Source organism: Meleagris gallopavo, chromosome 3, assembly GCF_905368555.1.
Source record: "Meleagris gallopavo chromosome 3, MGAL_WU_HG_1.1, whole genome shotgun sequence".
NCBI lineage: Eukaryota > Metazoa > Chordata > Aves > Galliformes > Phasianidae > Meleagris > Meleagris gallopavo.
The window spans coordinates 56,500,373-56,521,836 of record NC_139406.1 but is presented as its reverse complement, the minus strand read 5'-3'; the positions used below and the strand labels follow the sequence as shown (position 1 = coordinate 56,521,836).

General features: G+C 38.7%; 1 protein-coding gene across 1 annotated transcript; it reads left to right on the top strand.

Annotated features, from left to right (window-relative positions):
• The first annotated feature begins 1,237 nt into the window (after window positions 1-1,237).
• LOC100549614 (DGAT1/2-independent enzyme synthesizing storage lipids-like) lies at window positions 1,238-20,062 on the top strand. The gene is made up of 7 exons (XM_085221127.1): window positions 1,238-1,649; window positions 5,864-6,192; window positions 8,165-8,329; window positions 10,589-10,782; window positions 17,377-17,437; window positions 17,791-17,930; window positions 18,848-20,062. The coding sequence occupies exons 2-7, from the start codon at window positions 5,907-5,909 to the stop codon at window positions 18,950-18,952; spliced, it is 951 nt and encodes a 316-aa protein (XP_085077253.1). The 5' UTR covers window positions 1,238-1,649; window positions 5,864-5,906; the 3' UTR covers window positions 18,953-20,062.
• Window positions 20,063-21,464: the final 1,402 nt, after the last annotated feature.

The following is a 21,464-nucleotide window of genomic DNA, read 5'->3' as shown; positions in this document are numbered from 1 at the left end:
CCTTTTTACAATGTTACTGAATACATTCAGTTCTCTGATCATTTACAGGTCTGGATGGAACTTTCTGAAAGTGCTACAGCAGTGTCACTCAGTAATCAGCAGCTGACAGATAATTATGCCTCCATCAGGAACTATGCCATGAATCAGTAACATGGAAAAGACAAATTCTGGAATCTCTCCTAGTAGCCTTTTCATTCATTATTTGAATCTATTCATACATACACTTTTCTAGTGTTCGTTTGAGAAACTAGATTCTAGAATCTCCCATATTCATTTACAAACCACTGCTATTCCTCAATTTCTTGCTTAGTATCAAAGCAAACAAAGGAATCTGTCCCAAATGGGTCTGTACTCAGCACCGGTGAGGCTGCACCTTAATTACTATGTTCAGTTATGTGCTCCTCACTACAAGAAAGACAGTGAGACCCTGGAGTGTGTCTGGAGAAGGGCAACAAAGCTGTGAGGGTTCTGGAGCACAAGTCTTAAGGGAAATGGTTGAGGGGACTGGGATTGTCTAGTTCGGAGAAGAGGAGGCTCAAGTGAAGACCTCATTGCTCTCTGCAATGACCTGAAAGAGGGTATAGTGATGTGGATGTCAACCTTTTCTCCCAGGTAGCAGTGATAGAATGAGAGGGAATAGCTCTAAGTTGTGCCGAGGGGATTCAGGTTGGATATTAGGAAAAAGTTATTCTCAGAGTGGTGAAGCATTAGAAGAGGCTGCCCAGGGAGGTGGTGCAGTCAACTGTTCCTGAAGGTGTTCAAGAATTGTGTAGACGTGGCACTGAGAAACAACTGTTCATGGTGCATGGTGGTTGACAGCTGGACCAGATGATCCTATTAGAGGCCTTTTCCAATCTTAATGATTTAATGATTCTATGATTATTCCCTTTTTAGCACACTTAAAAATTAGTACCTGTTGATCTTATCTGCCTAAAATACATCTCTGTCCTGTCAGTCGTACAGTGAGTAGTAGTAATGGATAAGAGTATTTAGGTTTCCCCTATCATGTATCTGTAATATCATGGCTTAGCCTTTTCCGTTTCAGTCACACCCACAGTCTGTCTGGCACCCTGTTCTGCCAAGCTTTTAAAGATTCCTTCCTCTGCAAAAGCATTACACATTCTCAGCTTAACAGTCAGTGCCGCTGCCTGCACGTTTCCACATTCGACGTGAAATGCGCACTGCCCGGGTACTGCCTCCTTATGACCGCTAACAGAGCCCGTGTGACCAACCCCGAAACCCGCTCCCTGCAGCGGTAGCGGTTTTAAATCCCCTCCGCCCGCGGTGCACGTTGGCGGAACGCTGCGGTTTCGCAGCCCCGCGGGCAGACAGCCGTCAACCATCGTTGTTCGCCCCGCAGCGAGGGACTGAGAGGGTCGTGGGAGCGGGGAGAGGGAGGACTGAGGGCTGCTGGCGGGACGGGCAGCCGTAGAAGGCTCAGAGTGTGTGCCGCGTTCCCCCCAGCCCCCCGCTCCGCCGCTATCTCCAGCGCCCGTCCAGACTTTTCACCTCGGACACGGTAAAAATGGAGGTTTGGGTGCGGAATCCAGAGGCCCAGCCCCGCCTCCCAGAGTTGCAGGCGGGGGCGGCACGGCGCTTATCCCGGGCCGGGACCCGCTCGGCGTGGCGCTCCGTACTGCTGCGGGCAGGTGAGGAGGGCGGCGGGCGGCGGGCGGCGGGCAGCGGGCGGCGGGCGGGCGGGAGGGGATCGCCGCGCCGCGGGGACGACGGGCCCTGACGGGCCCTGCGGAGCTGTGCGAATGGGCTTGTGCGAGGAGCCTTCCTCGGGGCAAGTGTATGAGAAACGCTCCTCTGGATTGAGTGCCCTATGTGTGCATGCAAAAGGCGGATTGCGCGCTGAAAGCAGGGTGATGGGTTCAGTCATTTCTTGCCGGGTGGCAGTTCTGCTTCGGAGGGATGGATCCGTCAAGTTTTGGGGCGGATGTGCTCATAATTCAAAGGAAAGCTGTAGAAACACAGCAGTATACAAGGTGTTTGGATTTATGGGGAGAGGAATAGTGGGCAGTGTCTGTATGGGAACAGCAGGAGTTATTTTCTGTGGAACTGTCATAAAAATTCTGGGAAATATAAAAATGGGACTTATTTTATGTCTAAAGGCAAGATGTAGAGTTGAACTGTTACATCGCTTCTATTGTGAAATAGAGCACTTAGCCTTGACAGAATAGAAAGAAAAAAAAAAAGAAAAAAAAAAAAAAAAAAAAAAAGCAGGTGTCAAGAAGTTCTGTCCAGAAGCCACGAGTTTCAAACTGCTTAATACTGCGCTCTTCCCACTGTGCTCTGCTAAGCCTGCAGACAAGAGCAAAGTGCTGGGCAGCAAGACCAAGATTATCCATTATTCAGTTGAGGCTGGAAGCCAACTGTGAGGTTTTAATTTTGCTGCCACAGGTCTCTTGTGGCAGTTTCATTGTTGCTTTTCTGTCTTTTCTGTTCCCTGGAATTATTGTGTTAGCTGATATGTCTGTCCTTATTGACAAATGCTCCTTCAGTATGAGCCGAGGATCTGAATGACTTGGACTATATGGGTATTTTGTTGGAAGGGGAGCTCCCTTTAAGAAAGGAGATGTTACTTCTGTCTCCCAGTGACATCATTTGCAATCTCATATTGTATATAGGGTTATTACTCTGGAATTTGGTATGCTTTATAGGTGGAGCCAAAACAAACATCTTGCATGACAACATAGATGATGTTTTCTGGAAGAGCAATGGAATTATTCAGATCAGTAACATTTCATATCCATCCTTAGCTGAGATGAGAAAAATATGGTTTCTTGACTTAAGGAAAGTCCATTCAGAAGATGTTATGCCTGTTTGTTAGGCTTTTATGGCATGCTCAATATTAAAGAATATGGGAGCTGCTCTTGGCTCAGATTTTAGAAGAGCAGAAGAAGAATTTATCCCTAAAATTCTGAGCAATACAGCAGTTATGAGCAAGCATATTTTGGTAACTCTCACATTGTCCTGCTGTGCATAATCAAGTGGGTCTTTAGGAAATGATTTGTAACAGGCATTGGATAGATGTGTAATAATTTCTCTGTACAATGATTGATAAAAAGGATGCTGCAAAGTTGTGTTGGTCTCAACAAGGGGCTGGTGAGAGCTATCCAGCAGGACATGGCAAACATGCAAGTCCTATCCTGCTGTGGTCTTTTTTACACTGGCAGTACAGAGAGATGCATTTAGCGTGTTGGACTCAAACTCACATCATATGCTTGAAACCCTGGTCAGGGTTCATTCTTTCCTTATGAAAAGTTGGAGGTAGTGTACAACTTAAGTATGGGACCTAGAACTGAAACTTGATTGAGTGTCCTAACTACAAGGAAAAGTCATGCTCCTAGTTGTTTTTTGTTTTGTTTTTCTTTGTTAATAATTTATGCTTTTCCTGCTCTGGCAAGCTAGAATGCTGTAGAATTGGCTTGTGACCTGCCAGTCACTTCCCACCCAGGTGTAAAGTTAACTCACTCTGTGTGTGGCAAACTACTTTCATGTATCCTCAGTAAAATTTGTACTGGCATTAGTAATGTACTTTAATAATCTGTTCCCATGAGTGGCTTTGCTTGTCCCAGTGCTTCTTCAGTCATCCTGTTAGCAAGGGGCTGGCTGCTCCTGCTGGGCACTGAGCGGGGGGTGCCCACACTGCGGTGCAGTGAGAGGTGAAGGGTACCGGGAAGTGATTTCTGCCTCTGTGCAGGTGTGTGGTTTATGGTGACCCTTCAACAAGCCCTCAGCGAGACCTGTACAAGAGTAAAACCTCTCATTTCCCCACAAAGTGTAGGTGCATTTGTTTAAAAGGTTGCTTTCCCATAAAATAGTATTGAGTGCCATCACTTATGCTCATTGCATGCCAGCCTTTCAATGACCTTGCTGGTGACTTACCTGGCTGCTGAGATTGTGTTATTTGTGTTGGACTTTGGAATAATGTTAATTTTTTTCCCAGTCTTCTGGATTTCCCCGATGTTTCCAGAGTTACTGAGAATGAGTATGGTGAGGCCAGAATGATTTTCAGTTTGGCTTTCTGTTTTATTTCCTTTATTCACTCATTTACTGATTTTGAACATGTTAACTACAAGAAGACACCTAAATGTGCTATATGTTAATCTTAGTATTTTAGTAGATTATACAATCTCTCAATCCCTAGGTTCCAGTCAGTGTTTAGAATATTCTAAATATCTATATCATAGCTATTATCTATTATCAGTATATTTACTACATGCTTAGAAATTTTGTGTGTGATTTTAAGAAATTCTAAGTTTAGCTACTGGCTGTAGTAGATCCCAGTCTGAAGACTCCATAACAAAGTGGAATCTTCCCTTTCTTCCTTACCCAGTTGCAGGCTGAATGAATTATTGGCAGCAGCGTTCACAGCCTCTGATTGAGTAGCCTGGGACAAGCCCTCAGCACTGCCTTTTCCTAAGGCCTTTCAGCAGAGCGTGCTTCGAAGGCAGGGAGGATTTGTAGTCCTTACTCTGTCAGCAACTTAAACCAATTAGTTACATCCTTGCTATAGAGTAGCACCACTATATCAGCCTTATCCTTCTTAAGCACCTTCTAAGCAGAGTTTTTAATATCCAAATTATTCAGACTACTCCTTTTATTTCTTTCATTTTACCAATAGAGTTTCTCACTGGTGAGAATTTCTAGATCTTGTTATATTTTAGCCAGGCACCTATCACCAGTATATAAACAACTCCATACCAATTTTGTGTTGCTCTTTGCCTGGTTGGTTTCATTTGTGACATGCTGAGCATGATACAAAACAGCGCTTGCTTCCTCTGTGCTCCTAGCTTATTGTCCTTCCAGCTACTGCAGTTGATGTCTTTGGGTTGGTTACAACCATGTCCTGAGGAGCTGAGCCAGTGTTCGTGGTACTGAGGCTGTGCTTTACACCAGTTCACTTCAGTATTTTACCCAGGGCTTCCAAGAAAGAAAACAGTAATATAAGAATTGGAGTCAGTGCTTCTCTGTAAGTATTCAGCTGAAGACACAATGTCAGAGCTAAGTCTGGGCTTGCTGTACTCTATGATCTTGGCACTGACTGTAGCAACTGTAATTTGTTTCTTGTTGGTGCTTGTTCTGGTGTTGGGCCAGAAGAATTTACTTGTTAAACAAGCAGGAACCTGATTGAGGCTGAATTCAGTTATGGATCACTGACTTTGTAATGTTTTAATCTCTGGTTAATGCTTAAGACACCTAAAACAAGCAAGAGATGCTGTGATGCTGTTGCACTCCAGAAAGACTGTTACTTGCTGTAATGCAAATGGAGTCAGGTGCAGGAACAGACCATTTAATAGCTGTGTTTGGGACAAAGATATCACTAGGCCCATGGAGCTTTTGCCAGGCCTGGTAAGTCTGAAAGAAGAGTGTATTGGCATCGTTGTGTGGATGGGAAAGAGATGCAAAGAGCTTCTTTTCATAGTGCTGCCAGCAATTAGCAAATGCTGCCCCAGACTCCTCAAGCTCTGCAGAAGGAGCCAGCTGTTCAGGCTTTTCCTAATGGAAAAATTGTCTTGAAGGTCTGCTGGGAAGAAAGGTATTCCTAAGGTACACACCTGACTTGCCTCGTTCTCTGGCTGTACTCTGAACTCCAGCCCTTGTACTCAGAATCTTGTTGTCTAGCAGTGTAGGAAAGGCACTTAAGTACATATGATAATCTCATCATCCTTTACAGGCAACAGTGGTAGCAAGTTACCAGCAGTTATCTTAACATGACAGAGAGAGGAAACATGTTTGACTCTGAGCTATGACAAAATAGCTATCAGATATATCTATGGTAAAAATTTGCTTTTAAATTGAGAAGCTTGCATGATCAATTGGATTATTATTATTATTTTTGTCTTTCATGCAGGACATGATAGAGAGAAGAGAATCCTGCATCAGGACAGATACCTATGACCTACCTAAGCTATTTTGCTTACATGCTGGAAGAATGGATTGCTGTGGAGTGCTTGAAGAAATATTTTTTCCACATAGTCATCGTATCAGTGACAATTAGTGCAATATTAGTTTTTTTTATAGTTCCTTTAACAATCCTCTTTTTCATTTACCTTACTAACCTGTTGCTTATAATATATCAGAGGAATGGCGAGGTAAAAGCAGATCCCTTGAGTGATGTTTGGGATAGTGCAAGGAAAACTGTGGCAAGCTTCTGGGATATATATGCAAGAATATGGCATGGTAAGTATGACATGACTTACCTGACGCTTTGAATTACAATCAGTAGTAAGTACGCCTAGGTTTTAATTTTAGATATCTTCCAAATGTACGCAAGTGATTATATATACATAAAAAGTTATATATATGAAGTTATACTTTTGTTTGGCATCTAACCAAAATTTCTCCCTCAAAGACTGATTGCAATTCAGAGTATACAGACTATAAGGGAGCAATGAGATTGTGTACAGAATATATTTTTCTAGGTGAATAGGCAGATGCACTTCTTTTTATATGATATCAGAATGAGGTACAGTATTAATGTTAGTTTTACTGAATTAAGAGCAAGGGAGATACATAATTTTATTTCTGCTTTTGTAGCTGGTTACAAACAGCTAGAAAACAAAACAGCTTAATATGGGATTAAAAACAAAATAACTTATTGGAAATGTAATTGCTGTATTTTTGGCTGAGGAAAACTTATTGTGTCATGATAATATAATTTCAAGAACTGTATGGAAAAATAAAAAAGATACCATGTTTAAGTTTGTACTGTAGCAGAACTTAAAAGTAACCTGATTTTTAGTTTAATTATGCTTAACCTTCAGACATTTTTTCACCACGCCCTAGTCCCTAGGGAAATCCTCAGCCACAAGCTAGGCACCTGTTCTTTGCACAGATGTAGTTTAAGTCTATTAGCAAGACTTAACTTGGTGCTCTAAGGATAAAGAATAATAGGTTGTTATCGGTTACTTGCTGCTCTTCTTCACAGCTTTTCCTCTTAATCTTTAAATATCCTGCAACTTGGAACTTCCTTAACCTATTTTTAGAACTCTGCCTGCACTGTCCTTGTCTTTTTCTCCCCAGATGGCTTGTTTATGGAGCTATATCAGGGATGGAGATAAAGGCAGGCCAGGTGGAATAAAGTTTTTATTTAGTAGAAGCTGTGGCTTTTGCAAGCCTCCTATTTTGGTTCCACCTAAGGCCTAGATCAAATATAGGAAAAATCAGGAAAAAGATTCATAGAAGTCCATGTCTATGAGGAAGTTCCCTTCCCCCATGAAGGAATGGTTTTAACTCGCATGGGGTGAATTTGTATTTTGTGGATTCTTTTCTGGACATAAGTACATAAATTACAGCAACTTTGTATTATGTAAAATCAGAATGAAAAGTTCCCCAGCTTTTCAGTACCTAAAGGCAACCTATAAACAGGAGGGGAGTCAACTCTTTGAAAGGATAGATAACAGCAGGACAAGGGGAAATAATTTTAAGTTGAAGGAGGGAAGGTTTGGGTTGGATGTCAGGGGAAAGTTCTTTGCAGAGAGATGGTGAGGTGCTGGAGCAGGCTGCCCAGAGAGGTTGTGGATGCCCCGTCCCTGGAGGTGTTCAAGGCCAGGTTGGATGGGGCCCTGGGCAGCCTGGTCTGGTATGAAATGGGGAGGTTGGTGGCCCTGTATGTAGCAGGGTGTTGAAGATTCATGATCCTTAAATTCCCTTTCAACCCAGGCCATTCTGTGTGTGTGTGCATCCCCTCCTTCTCCCAAACTGTTCATTCTGTCACAAAATAGAGATTTGTATTTCCATATTTCAGAAAAGCCTCATAGTTGTTTGCCTCCCCTTCTGATGAAGCTATTTCATACCTGTACAATACTGTGGGTTTTTGCTTGTTTGTTTTTTTCACAGGAGCCTGAAGAAAGTTCCAAATGGGCAAAATTTTGCAGTGATGTGATTAAACTCATGTGGGAAAATGCCTGGTTCAAGTCTAATCTGAGGATTAAGTTGCTCAACAAATTAAACCACTAAGTAGGATAATTTGTGTTGTTTGAGGGGCTTTCTCTTTGCTGTTAATCATAAGTTCCATACATAACTTAACTCTTTTCAAGCTACTGCACAGGTGTTTACAACTATCTGGAAGTCATTTAATAAAGGACAGTAAAAAGTTTGCTTTAAATTGCCACGCTATCATTGTTGGTGTACCGCTTTATATCCCAAACAGGCTATGAACTTCATGGTGTGGAAAACCTACCAGAAGGACCAGGCATTGTTGTTTATTACCATGGAGCTATTCCGATAGACTACCTCTACTTTTTATCTAGGCTGTTTCTCTGGAAGAAGAGACTTTGTCTGTCAGTAGCTGATCATTTTGTCTTTCGTTTGCCAGGTGAGAGCATGTTCGCTTGTATAGGCATCCTGAATACACTCAAGCTGTTGCTGATCTTGGTGAAAATAACATTTATTGCAATTGGAAGGCTTTTAAGAGGATATCAGAAATAAGATGAAGGTTACCAGATTGCTGCAAAAGAGATTTCTTTTTCAAGGGATAAGTGGCAGAGTAGTATTTCAAATTGAAGAGTCAAATATTTTTGTTATAAATACATAGTAATTTTAAACAAACAAACAACCACCACCAACCAGAAAACCCACAAATAATAGGAGCCAGGCCTCTCTAATTGCTGTATTAGTAGAAAATATAGTTGAAAGTAATAGACTGAATAAAACTGTTTTTCATGCATCCTCTCTTGTGCTACTAATCTGCTTTTTAGCAGAAAAATTACATTTCGTAGATCCATTCTTTGAAAGATGGATCTCATGAGGATATGCTGTGCCAAAGTCTCCAAAAGACTTCTGACCAGGTTCTTCACAAAAGTCTGTTAGATAATTACACAGGTACAGGATAAGTCTTGTGAATTAGTAACTGGTTAAAAAGTGGGAAAGAAAGGGTAGAAATAAACAGTTCATTTACGTTACAGAGAAGTAGTAGTTATTGGCATACCAATGAAAATCTGTGCTGGCACCTATATTGTTTGAAATGCTCATAATCTAGATCTGAAGTGAGGTAACAAAACTTTATCCTGGCCATTGTTTTCAAAGCAGTAAAAATTCACATTACAGTTATCTAACCATAATGAATCGCTAATATTAAATGATAGATGAAACTCAATATTAAATGTAATGCGCTGCAAGGAAAAAAAAAAGACAACTTTAAATAGGCAAATAATAAACACATAATTAGGCTTTAAATTCTGTAGATGACTTTAGGAAAATATGTCAGCTCAACTCTCAGCAATTACTGAAAGGCAAGTAGAATTTAAGGATTATCATGGAAAGAGAAGAAACAAAAAACTGCACGAAGGTGCTCATAATGCACATGGCGTCCACATCTTGAGTGCTGAGTGAAATTCCGTTCTCCAGGTGTAAGTAAAGCTACAAAGTAATTAATACACACACCAAAAAACAAACAAAAAAAAACAAAAACAAACAAACAACAAAAAAAAAGAAACATGGATGGTCAGAGGCCTGGAATGGCTTTGTCTGAGGAGCCAGGTAAAAGGAACAGGAACAGAAGTCTTACATCACTAAGGAATATAAAAATGGTTGTCAGGTGAAGTTCCTGGGGACTGAAAAAAGGGAAATATTGCTCCCATTTACAAGAAAGGGAGAAAGGAAGAGCCAGGGAACTACAGGCCAGTGGGCCTCACCTCTGTGCCTGGATGATCATGGAACAGATCCTCCTGGAAGACATGTTAAGGCACATGAGGGACAAGGGGGTTATCTGAGACAGCCAGCATGGCTTCACCAAGGGAGGTCATGCCTGACCAATCTGGTGGCCTGCTATGATGGAGTTATGGCATTGGTGGACAAAGGGAACCGATGTCATCTACGTGGACTTCTGCAAGGCCTCTGACATGGTCCCTCACCACATCCTTATTTCTAAATTGGAGTGAGAAGGATTTGAAGGGTGGACTATTTGGTGCGTAAGGAATTGGCAGGAAGGTTGCGGTTGTCAATTCTGCCTGTGGCAGGAAGGTTGGAACTTGATGATCGTTGAGGTCCTTTCCAACCCAAGGCATTCTATGATTCACTGCTTCTCCATCTATGTTTTGGGCACATCCCAGAGAAGAGACTCATTTAATGGTTTGTGCAGTGTTGAGACTGTTTTAAATCGGTACAGCAGCCCAACTTAACCACAGAATACTCAATTTAACAGTTTAAAAATCAGTATTTAAAATGTTAAAAATCACGTCTTAAAAGAATTCTAAAAATATATGCTTGTTGAGTATTTGTATAGCGAGCCATATCCAACTGAAAAAGAAAATTTACATTTATTCTGCATTAAAATCTATTTGAAAGGAACTGGCAGGAATAGATACTTTCAGATTTCTAGCTGTGTGGCACAAATCTCAGTTGTGTGACTGCTGTTTTGATAAGTACGAAGAATAGCGTGTGTAAGCCTTGACTTACTGAGGTGCACTTGATAAGCCGGTTCATCTTTATAACATCTGAGCAAAACCACTGCCAACCGATATTCACTCTGTATGTATTTTATTTACTTGGTACACCTTGCTTTAATCTACATTCATGAGCATTAGATTTTAATTTGGCTGTAATCTTGTTCTTACATGCTGCTTATTTATTGCAGGGCTCAAATTATTACTAGAAGTGACTGGTGTTATGCCAGGTACAAGGGAAGAGTGTCTCAGTGCACTGAAGAATGGGCACTTGGTGTCCATTTCACCAGGTGGAGTTAGAGAAGCCCTGTTCAGTGATGAAAGTTACCAACTTATGTGGGGAAATCGGAAAGGCTTTGCTCAGGTTGCTCTAGATGCAAAAGTGGTGAGTATTATATGTTGTCAATCCCAGTTTATGCTTAATGCATATGTGTTTCATTTTAAAAAGCACTTTAGATGCATTGGAAAGCCTTCCAGACAGAAGAAAAGTTTTTGAGAGTAAAAGATTTCTTTTTCTAACCTCCTTCTTCAAGCATGGTAGTTTTATGGAACTGTATAACTTTCGTTCTGGGTGCCTTGTAACAGTTCCATTTCTATAAGTCCATCATGCAGACATTTAATTTCTTGTACTGACTGTATTTCAGAAATCTACACTGTGGTCTTTCACAATACTGATGTAATGTTTTATGTTTTGGGTTTTTTGTTTGTTTGTTTGTTTTTCCTCATCATACTAGATTGAGAAGTTACTTTACTTTTATACTTCTATGTGCCCAGTCATTTCCTTATGTCTTTTAATGTATTCATGTAATCCTTTTTTTTTTTTTTTCTTATATTGTACATTTTTTATTTTTTCTTATATTCTGAGGGGGATCCAGGATTTTGTTCTTACCATTTATCTTTTCTTCATGTTTGTGAAAGATTGTATCAGCCCACATAAGATGATGCATCTGCATTAGCATTTGAGTTTGACTGAAGCAGTTTTTCTATCTTCCTCACTCATTATGCTTTCATTTGCACCATGGAACGATGTCTGAGTACATGAGCTGCATTCCTTTTGGCAGAAACTAAAAAAAAAAAAAGGAATCTAATATCCTCCAGCTTCACATGGGCATTCAGTCAATGGTACCAGATAAGAATTAGTTCTAAGTAAATGCAGGGCACTGAAATATATTCAGTGTTGATGTCAGATCCCCAGCGTCAGCTGTTTTCCTCCAGAAGAGTGTTCCTGTTAGTTCACACTGTGCTAATGTACATATGGGCACAATTTCAGTTATATTTTCCATATGAATTATGACCTTCAAATACGAACGTCCACCACTGTGTCTGATATCTTCCACGAAACTTGAATTTCTTACCATTTTCTTTCTTTCTTTTTCTTTTTTTCTTTTTTTCCTTTTTTTTGTATAGCTGTATTTTTACCCCATTTGTTGCTTCTCACGCTCTTAGTTGCTTTTGCCAAAACACACTGGGTTGTGAAATGTGTCCTTTTGTTTAATATTTCTTCATTGTTCTATCTGCCTTTGAAATCTTGTGGGAAGGAAACTAAACACTAGAATAAATTTAGAGAAATTTAATTACTCACTGGAAAAAGTATTTGTAGCCCAGGACTCATGCCTCTTTGTTGTATGGCCTTTTAAAAATTACACTTTTGTGTTTCTGTTTCCTCTCTCTTTTTCCCAAAAAGTAAAGGGCTTTTAAATGGTAGCCAAAATACTCCATATATTGTAGGGGCTCGTACATCACCACTGCTAAGAAAATATCAGAATCTGGATAGGATAAACTCAATCAAACTCATGTTAGCATTCCTTTACAGTATTTTTTCTCAAGTATTAAGTTAATAATATACTTGAAAAGTCAGAGAGTTGTCAGTTTAACAACTTGAAGTGATTTCCAATCACTTGTTTTCATATCTGTCTTTCAAGCTTCTCCAAACATTAGAATGTTTTGCCAGATATTTTCACTTCACTTGCAACCTTATAGTGTTACTCTAACATGTAATATCAATACCTTTCGAATAAAAATTGAATTAAAAAATAATATTGTGTGACCTTTATCAAAAACTTCACAGAAATCCTTGCCATGAATCCTTGTAATCTTTTCACTTTTCTATAATTTAGAAGTAGGGAGAGCTGAATAGTGAGTGATAGCTAACATTCAAAAGCATCCTCTGTTGACAAGTGTTTTTTCTTCTAAGTTAGTGAACTGGGTATCCCTTGAGGATAAAGTTCTTGCAGCATGGAAAATTCTTGTGGTCATTTGTATAACGTATCTGGTAAAACAGACCAATGTAGGATTATCAGATATCTAGTGAGCACAAGGAGTATTACTCTCCCTTGACACCTACTAGCCTGAACTCACCTTACAGTGCTGCTTGCTGTTTTATGTTGTTATTGTGTGAGTGCAATCATTCAAAGTTTTCTTTTGTTTGTTTTTTCTCCTTATGATCCGGACTGGTTTTCAGTATTGTGAGCATCACTGCAATTAACTTGTAGGCTCCATTGAATTTTGGGCATCTTTGCTATTTCTCTGGAAGTCTTTGACCAGAATTAACTGAGATGATTTAAAAAAAAAAAAAAAAAAAAAAAAAAAAAAGAAAAAAAAAAGTTAAGTGCTATGCACTTAATAATGTTGCCCACTTTACTACTCATATATACCATTTCTCATATAAAGTTAGGCCAACATTAGTAACTGGACTCTGTCTTTTGACAAATTTTGACTTTGATTTCTGTTTATACTTCTGTTTATACTTGCTACATTCTTTTCAATACTGGTCAAACCAGTCTCAGACTTTGACTCAAGGCTGTGGATAAACTCATCTAAACTGACAGAACTTGCTCTGTAAGGTAGCAATTCATGTGCTTTGCTAATACTTACTCAGATCCTGGATAAAGGCAAGAGAAGACTAGTAGTCCTTTGTTTTGAATTTATTCATTATACAGTGTAGCCATCAGCCAAAGAAACACATTTTACTGTACCCATAATGACTACATGGCAGATCCAAATCTGCCACAGGTGACTTTAATGGGGATTTAAAACTGAAATAACTTTATATATCTGAACAGACATTGCTGTTCTTTGTATAATGTTACAGAAGTCCAACAGTTCTTGCACTGAAAAACTTGAGGAAAAACAAACAAGAAATGTAGTTTTATCCTCTGTTCTTGCTTGCAGAATTCCACATGCTGTTTCCACTTCATCTTGTATAATTACTCTCAAGTGGGGACTGGGAATAGTGTTACTATTTAATGTAATATTATGAATCAGTGAACCTCCTGGACATGCATCTGTATCAATTTCATTTAGGTAGGCCAGTGACCTGACCTTCAGAAACACCCTCTGTCTATGCCTGGAGTTTGACAGGCTAATGGAGACAAGTCATTTCTGAAGACTGCTACATCATTTTATCTATTTGTATCTTTTACCTAACTAGATACACAGGTGCTATAGTTTTTAAATTTCTTATAAAAAGTAGTGCTTCAGACATTTTGATTTTCTTTCTTTTCTGTAATTTAAAATATACACATCTGAAGATCAAGAATGTTAGAATAATAGTGCCTGTCACTTTGGTTGGAGGCTACAAAGATGCAGCAATGTCCTGAAACTGGTGATGGTAGGCTATAGTATTCTGAGAAAAAACTGGGAGATCAATTACAACCAGGCATTAAGAAGGGAGGGAATCAACAGTCAGGTAAGGAAGTGGTAGACAGGCTTAGTAAGCATAGGGTCAAAGGTGAGGTGAACAGCAGGGATGTTGTCTGCCTTCACTTTGGTAGGGCTTTTGATTGGTCTGCCACAACCTTCTTGTAGACAGGCTGACAAAATCTGGGATAGATAAGTGGGCAGCAAGATGGATTGAGAAGTGGCTGGACTGCTGGGCTGAGAGGGTGGTGATCCGCAGCACAATGTCAAGCTGGAATCCTTTGTTAATTATCTGAATGATGGGATAGAGTGTATCCTCAGAAAGTTTGATAATAATTAAAAAAAAAAAGAAAAAAGAGAAAATTGGCCAAAACACCAGAGGGTTGTGCTGCCATACAGAGTACCTGGAGCAGAGAGTAGTCAGAAATACTACTTTTCTGAAAGAGTGGTCAAGCACTGGAATGGGCTACCCAGGGAGCTGTGGGGTCACTGATCCTGGAGGTGTTCAAGGAACATTTGGATTTTGTGTTGAGGGACATGGTTTAGTGAGTACTGTTGGTGATAGGTGGATGGTTGTACTGGATGATCTTAAAGGTCTTTTCCAACGTTGGTGATTCTGTGATTCTCTGTGATTCTGTGAAATGCCTTTAAGTTCAGCAAAAGGAAATGCCAAGCCCTGACTATTGGGAAGAATAATCTTATGCACCAGTACGTGGGACAATGGCACCAGTATAGAGGCCAACTGCTATTAACAGGGAGGCTGGAGTAGGTGATCTCCAGAGCTTCCTCCTAATTTCAACTATTCTGCAGTTCTGTGATTTCATTTATTTATTTATCTATTTATTTATTTGAGTTGGCTGGGTATGATCCAGCTCAGTTTCAACATGGTGAATCTAAATCTATGGATTATAATTTTTCACTCAGAGAGTGAACAATGCACTGGAACAGGTTGCGTTGTGGTTGCCTCATCCCTGGAGGCATTCAAGGCCAAGCTGGATGTGGCTCTGGGCAGCCTGGTCTGGTTGTTGGTGACCTGCACATAGCAGGGGGGGCTGAAACTAGATGATCATTGTGGTCCTTTTCAACCCAGGCTATTAGATGATTCTATGATTGTAGTGTCTCAGCCTATCAGACCTAGGGTATGGATGTGTTGCTTTACAGACACAAACTTATATATTATTAGTATGTACAACTTTTTATCAGCCTAGGGACTAAATGCTGCTACTTTCTCTTTAACTCATCAGTTGATCACTGTAGGCAAGTACATTTTGCTTGCTAGATAGTGAAAAGATTATTCTCTTGCACTCTTCCTAAAATTTAAAAGCTTTATGTATGTTCAGTATTTTTGCAATGTGAAGGATTGGTTTTTTTTTTATTAAATGGTCATCATTTCTGTTCTGTGGTAGTGATTCTTAACAATATGATGGTGTTCTTTGCTTCCTTTCTTGAAAAGTAATTTCAACAACATGTTCAAAATACAGTTCCATAAAATGTAAAGGGACAGTACAGGTGAAAAAATCTTTGTATGTACTGATCCCATCACTGTTATTTTGTCTGCAAAATGTAAAATCTCATTGCTGACTGTAAGATATGACTTCCAAGTTCACATATCTCATGTATCTTTAGCTACAATAAAGAAGTGAATTTGCTTTCTTATTCTGTAATTGCCGAAGGACATGCACTTCAGAGGGAGTGTAATACAGGTCAGTGAGGAGATACAGTTACCTTATTTGTCCAAGGAATTTGCTGAAGTTTCTTCCAATGGCCTTATTATCCAAATATTGTTTTAGTGACACCTTTCCTTGAGAAATACATTACTTTGAGGTGAGCCAAATGTGAATGTCTACTTGCTTTCTGCATGACTTCATGAACTGATTGCTTTTTTATTCACAGCATACAAGTTTAACGTTAGACAGAGAAATTGTAAAAACTTTATTTTTTGATTCTGCAAACAATACTGCAATAAATGCATAACATACATGTAATTTCTCGTAGAATTCCAGTTAAGTTTTAGAATGTTCAAAGGGAAGGATATAAACCTTTCATACATTAACACTTATTTTCCTCACAAGTGGTGACTTTAAAACAGTAATGTTTGTGGGAGCTGAGAAATATGATTTGGTTTCTATATTGGAGTTTATTTGATTCACTGATTTGCTGACTTTTACTCAAATAATAAGATGTTTATGTATTTCACTGTCCATTTAAGCTTTTACTGTAATATCAGTTAACATATATTATTCAAGAGAAGCTGTGTACAACTGCACTTCGGAGGCACAGGAAGAAAAAACAGACCTAATCAGGATGCAAGTCCGTATCAAAAAACCCAACAAGGTGGACTAACAATAACTTTGAGAAAAAAGAACCAGCAGCTTTTGAAATGGCTAAGAGGTCACCAAATAACCACTAGGCTATCTCTGTCTGCCTGCCCCTTATACCTTGCTGAAAACAGCTGTTGAAGTTCTGTATCTTTTTGTTAGCACAATCACAGCAGGACTAATGCATTCAGAAAAATAGAAGCTGCTCTTCTAATTTTCTGTTTTGCTATGAGAGAGTTTATGCAGTCATCACCCTTTAAAACACCAGAGATTAAAAATGTGATTCTGATCTTGCGTTACTCGAATAATCCTTGAATCAAACATAAGGATTTGATTATCTGTCTGCTTACAGATAAGTACCATATTGCATCACAGTATGGTGAAACCAGGGCACTTGACTCTCACAGCCAAGAGTCCCAAAAGGGCATTGCATCTTATGTTGCATACGTGCAACTCTTTCTGAAAAGTTTCATTGGTATAGTTTTTAGTTAAGATTCCTGACGTCCAGGATAGGCTTTCAAAATGAGACCTGGGACACAAAACTCAAAATCAATTGCTCATAAAGGCACTTAATGCCAGTATAAGGAAGCTTGCTGATTTATCATCTTGCTTAGGCAAAACAGAAGTTTAAGCCTTTGTTACAATCACCAAAGAAGATGGGAAGACTATTCAGTAGACTATTGGCTACTGGGATATGATGCACTGTCTCTCCCTTCCTGACTTCCTAAGAAAAATATTTAGCATGTGTCTATGTCTCAAACTGAAAAATTAATATAAATAAATGATCAGAATTTTGGAACTTCTGGATCTTAAGATAAGCTCTAAATATAATGAATTACCATTGCAAGATACACTGCAACCTTCAGTGTATTGATGATATCAAAATTCCATGTTTTCTACCTGACCAACTGATGATCATCTTTTGTATTCAAGTAATTTTCTTTGCTGTATTAACAGACATTAAAACATAGATTCAAACGTCTTATAACATTTTGACCTTTTTGTTTTTCATGGTTCCATAGCCCATCATTCCAATGTATACTCAAAATGTCCGGGAGGGATACAGGATGTTTAAAGAACGAAGTAAGAACTTTAAAATGTACTTCAAACATTTGGAATGTTTCATCCACTTTCCTCCTAGATTTTGCTTTTCAGATTTCTGCTTACTTTAGATTCTTTAACATGCTTGTTGCAGGTCACAGATATCTCAAATATTAACCGATTGGTGTTGCGTGATTTCATTCTCTAACGCAGTCTTATTTCAGTGATCTATTAATTCTATCAAGCTTTGCATTGGTAAACAGCTGCCTAAATCCTGTCATTTATTCTTGATTGCCAAGTGAGGTGTGTATTTTTAAGGAATCTTCAAAATCCATCAGATTTCAAGCTTGAATTGTGTTGTCTATGTCTATAACTTGCTTTTTCCTTCTCTCCAGGATTTTTCAGACAATTGTATGAAAGTACTCGATTGCCATTCACTCCTCCATATGGAGGACTTCCAGTTAAATTTCGCACATATATAGGGGAGCCAATACCTTATGATCCAAATACAACTACAGATGAATTGGTTGAAAAGGTAAGTTAGCTTTCCTTGCAATCATAGATAGGGTTTGTTCCTAGCAGTTTAGGAGGCTGCATGCAAAACTCATACTAAGACTTTATTTGTGCTTATTCTTGGCTTTTAGAAGAATGCCATTTTGTTTACCTGTATAAGTGAAATTTAAAGTTCCCATGGAACTGACTTACTTATCTCAGTCAGGTACTTCACCTCTTTAGACTTGAGGTTGAGATGAGAGCAGTGGTCTAGTTGATCTCTGTCTGATGTTGCCTTGGAAAGAGCCAGGAAAAGTTTAGTTACCTTTTAGTTACATTAGCATGATACACTGCCGTTGCTCTGGAGTAGATCACTGTAGTATTTGGCTCTCTTGAGTTTAAATAGTTAAGAAAAACAAGGAGAGATTATTTTCTATCCCTAGCAGAAATACATAATTTGCCTTATCTATGAGTTTATGCATTCTCATCAGAAATCTGCATTTGAACCTTATGTAAATATTAAAAGAGTTTAGATATTAATTGTCTTATTGTGTGCATGCTGAATATGATAAACTTACAGAAGAATTCATGTTGGGAAGGATGTATGGAGTTCCCAAGCCTGGTTGCAACACTGCCAGCTATGAAATCAGACTAGGTTAGTGAGTCTGGAAGTTGCGTAAGTTTAATATCTGTATGTATTAAAGGCTACTTGAACTTAGTAACTCTCAGGTTTCATGTGTCTCAGTAATTTGAGCCTAACCAAACTGCAATCAATGTTTTTATTCCTTTCATTTCAAAATAAACCACTGTTAGGATAGCTAACTAATATAAAAGACAACTTTTTTCTTAAATTAGATCTATATGTGGATTTCTCAATACCTCAAAACTGACAAGAAGCCAGTGATTGTACTGTTCTTTATCAGTGGATATGTAAAGGTCAACTTTCTCCTCTCTTTTCAGACGAAGACTGCAGTCCAGGCTCTAATAAAGAAGCACCAAACAATCCCAGGCAGCATATGGAAGGCTTTATTGGACAGATTTGATAAACATTGTAAAACTGATTAGAATACTTAAGTTTATTTTACTGTTTTTACAGCATGCAGTAAAAGACAATGTCCTACAGCAACGATGACTAATTGATGTTTAACCAGTTTAATTTACAAGTTTCTATAGTCAACAGAAGAAAACAAAGAACCTCTTGAAGATTCCCCTATTTAAGCTCTTTTGCTCTTCGACAATATTCTTGAAGTCAGGAAGAGTGGGCCTTTCAATAAGAAAACTTACATATAATGGGCAATGCAAGTACTAAATTTCCCAAACGGAGATCATGTAGCCAGTATGTGACAGGTTCCTTAGACAAATATTTACATGCATCCGATGGGCTCAAAAGGTTTGCCTCGTTCTGTGGGTTTTAAGAGTTGTGTTTTTAAGCCAGGTATTAGACTCATACAACACAGCTTAATGGCTCAGTATCCTTAAACGTAAGAATCCTGCATCCAATATTTTGCTCTCATGGAGAGAAGTCTTCTATCCCCTTGGTACAGTGGAGGGAGAGGTCCCCCTCCCTTTTTATAAGATGAAAAAATCTTGCTTACTCTGGAGAAGAAATAACAGTGACAGAAATTCCTGATTCAGATTCTAACTACAGTTTGAGGAAAAAATTAAAGTTTTATACTCTCAAATCAGAAAAAAGAGCTTCAATTAAGTGTAGCGCTATGCAAATACCCGTAGTAGTACTTTCAAGTCTGTGTTGGTACATTCATGCACTATTGCACCGTGCAGTACAGATACAGTGCTGCTTGGAAAGTGGATGTGCCAGCAGTGTCATTCTCCTAATACAGCTTTCAGAATACTGAATCTTGTTGTAAAACAGAATGTGTTTTTACAAGCTAGTGGATGTTGCTATTATTGGGAGTGGGAGAGCTTTGTGTAATTCATTAGAATTAATTCATTAGAATTAATTCATTAAAAGCAACCAAGTCTGCTAACTTTGGACATGAAGGAACGTCATTTTTTGTGCTTCAGTATTTTTTCTTGTGCTTTTAATACCTATATAATCTTTTCCTTCAACATCCTAAAATTTTATGTAGCATCTAAGAAAATGTATATATCAGCCTACTGTCACTAGAAATCTAAATGTACTCTTTGGATTAAAATAAACTTCTCCTCTTCCTATATTCCTTCTCCATAAATATTTCTTGCACATCAGAAGAAGGGAGCAAAATGGATAGATGAGCATACCTTGAAGAATAATCCTGTCCTGAAAAAAACTCAGTTCTGTTGAAAGACAAGAATGTTTACTTGAACACCTTAACTATACTTGCAGTATGCAAGCAGAAGGATTTTTCTCTCAGCAGAGACAAAACTCGAGCAAATTGAGATGCTGACTAGTATGCCTGGACATGAATAGGAGTTCAGACCATTAAGTCTCATGTAACTTACACCAACAGCGTAAGCTAAAATTCTAAGCCTTAGCTTAACGTAAATGAGAAAAGCAACTAAAAGAAAGGATTAGAAAATACTAAAGTGAATACAGATGATGAAGCAACAATAATGAGGAGTAAATGGATCTGAAAGCATTCCTTGTGTCACAGAAACTTCGCAGAAGGATGAGGCAGCATCATTCTCTGACTGGCCTATTCCATTCTCCAAGCACGTTAGCATGATCAGTTGATACACTTCCGTCACCTGTATTTTGGAAGTTACACAACCTTTCAGTCTCCACATGCACTGGCACCTGACAACTGACTGGCAACTTGGAATAAAGCACTACTAGCCTTGGAGAGAGGATATGTGATCCAAAACAGTGGTTATCTTTCAAAGAAGGGATTTGAGCCTGGGTCTTCTGTATCAGACAGCTCTTAACAGTTTGTTCAGAAAGTTCAAGGCTTTTCTGGGCTACTTCATCTTATAACTGCATCCCGATATTATTTGCATCTGATCTGAAATGTGTGAAACTTAATTTCTATAGGTTTTCTTCTAACACAATTGTCTTGAGAGTATTTACTGGATTCTCAAGGTGATGGACAAATATGTTATTTAGAGATGTAAGTGGTTTTGAATAAAGAATAAGACACTGATTTTTCTCATATGACAAAAGAATTTAAACCATTTTTCCTCAGAAATATGTTAGAATACTTCATCAGTAAAGAATTCTAATATAGAACTGCACTAATACAGAAACTAGAACTTGAAGCTGATATTATAGGAACTAGCAGAAACGGGAGCTTCTTTTCATACAATTTAATTGCCTATCAAATTACTTCCCTATAATGCAAATTACCTTGTCTGTAATACATTAAAAAGAAAAATAGTAAATGCAGGTGATCTTTGCTTGCCTTAAAACCTAAGACATATTTATGACTCATTTGGTATAGTTTAAACCATGCAAGGAAATCCTGTTTGTGAACATTTTATACTCAATCTACAAGATGCTACACTGGGGACAAACACAATACTGCAAACTCTGAAAAAAATATTTGACAGTAAAGTTATAAAAATGCACAACTGCAGAACCCCAGCTCAGAATTTCAATAAATTACATACATGTAAAAGGCAGTCAAAAAAGCATGACAAA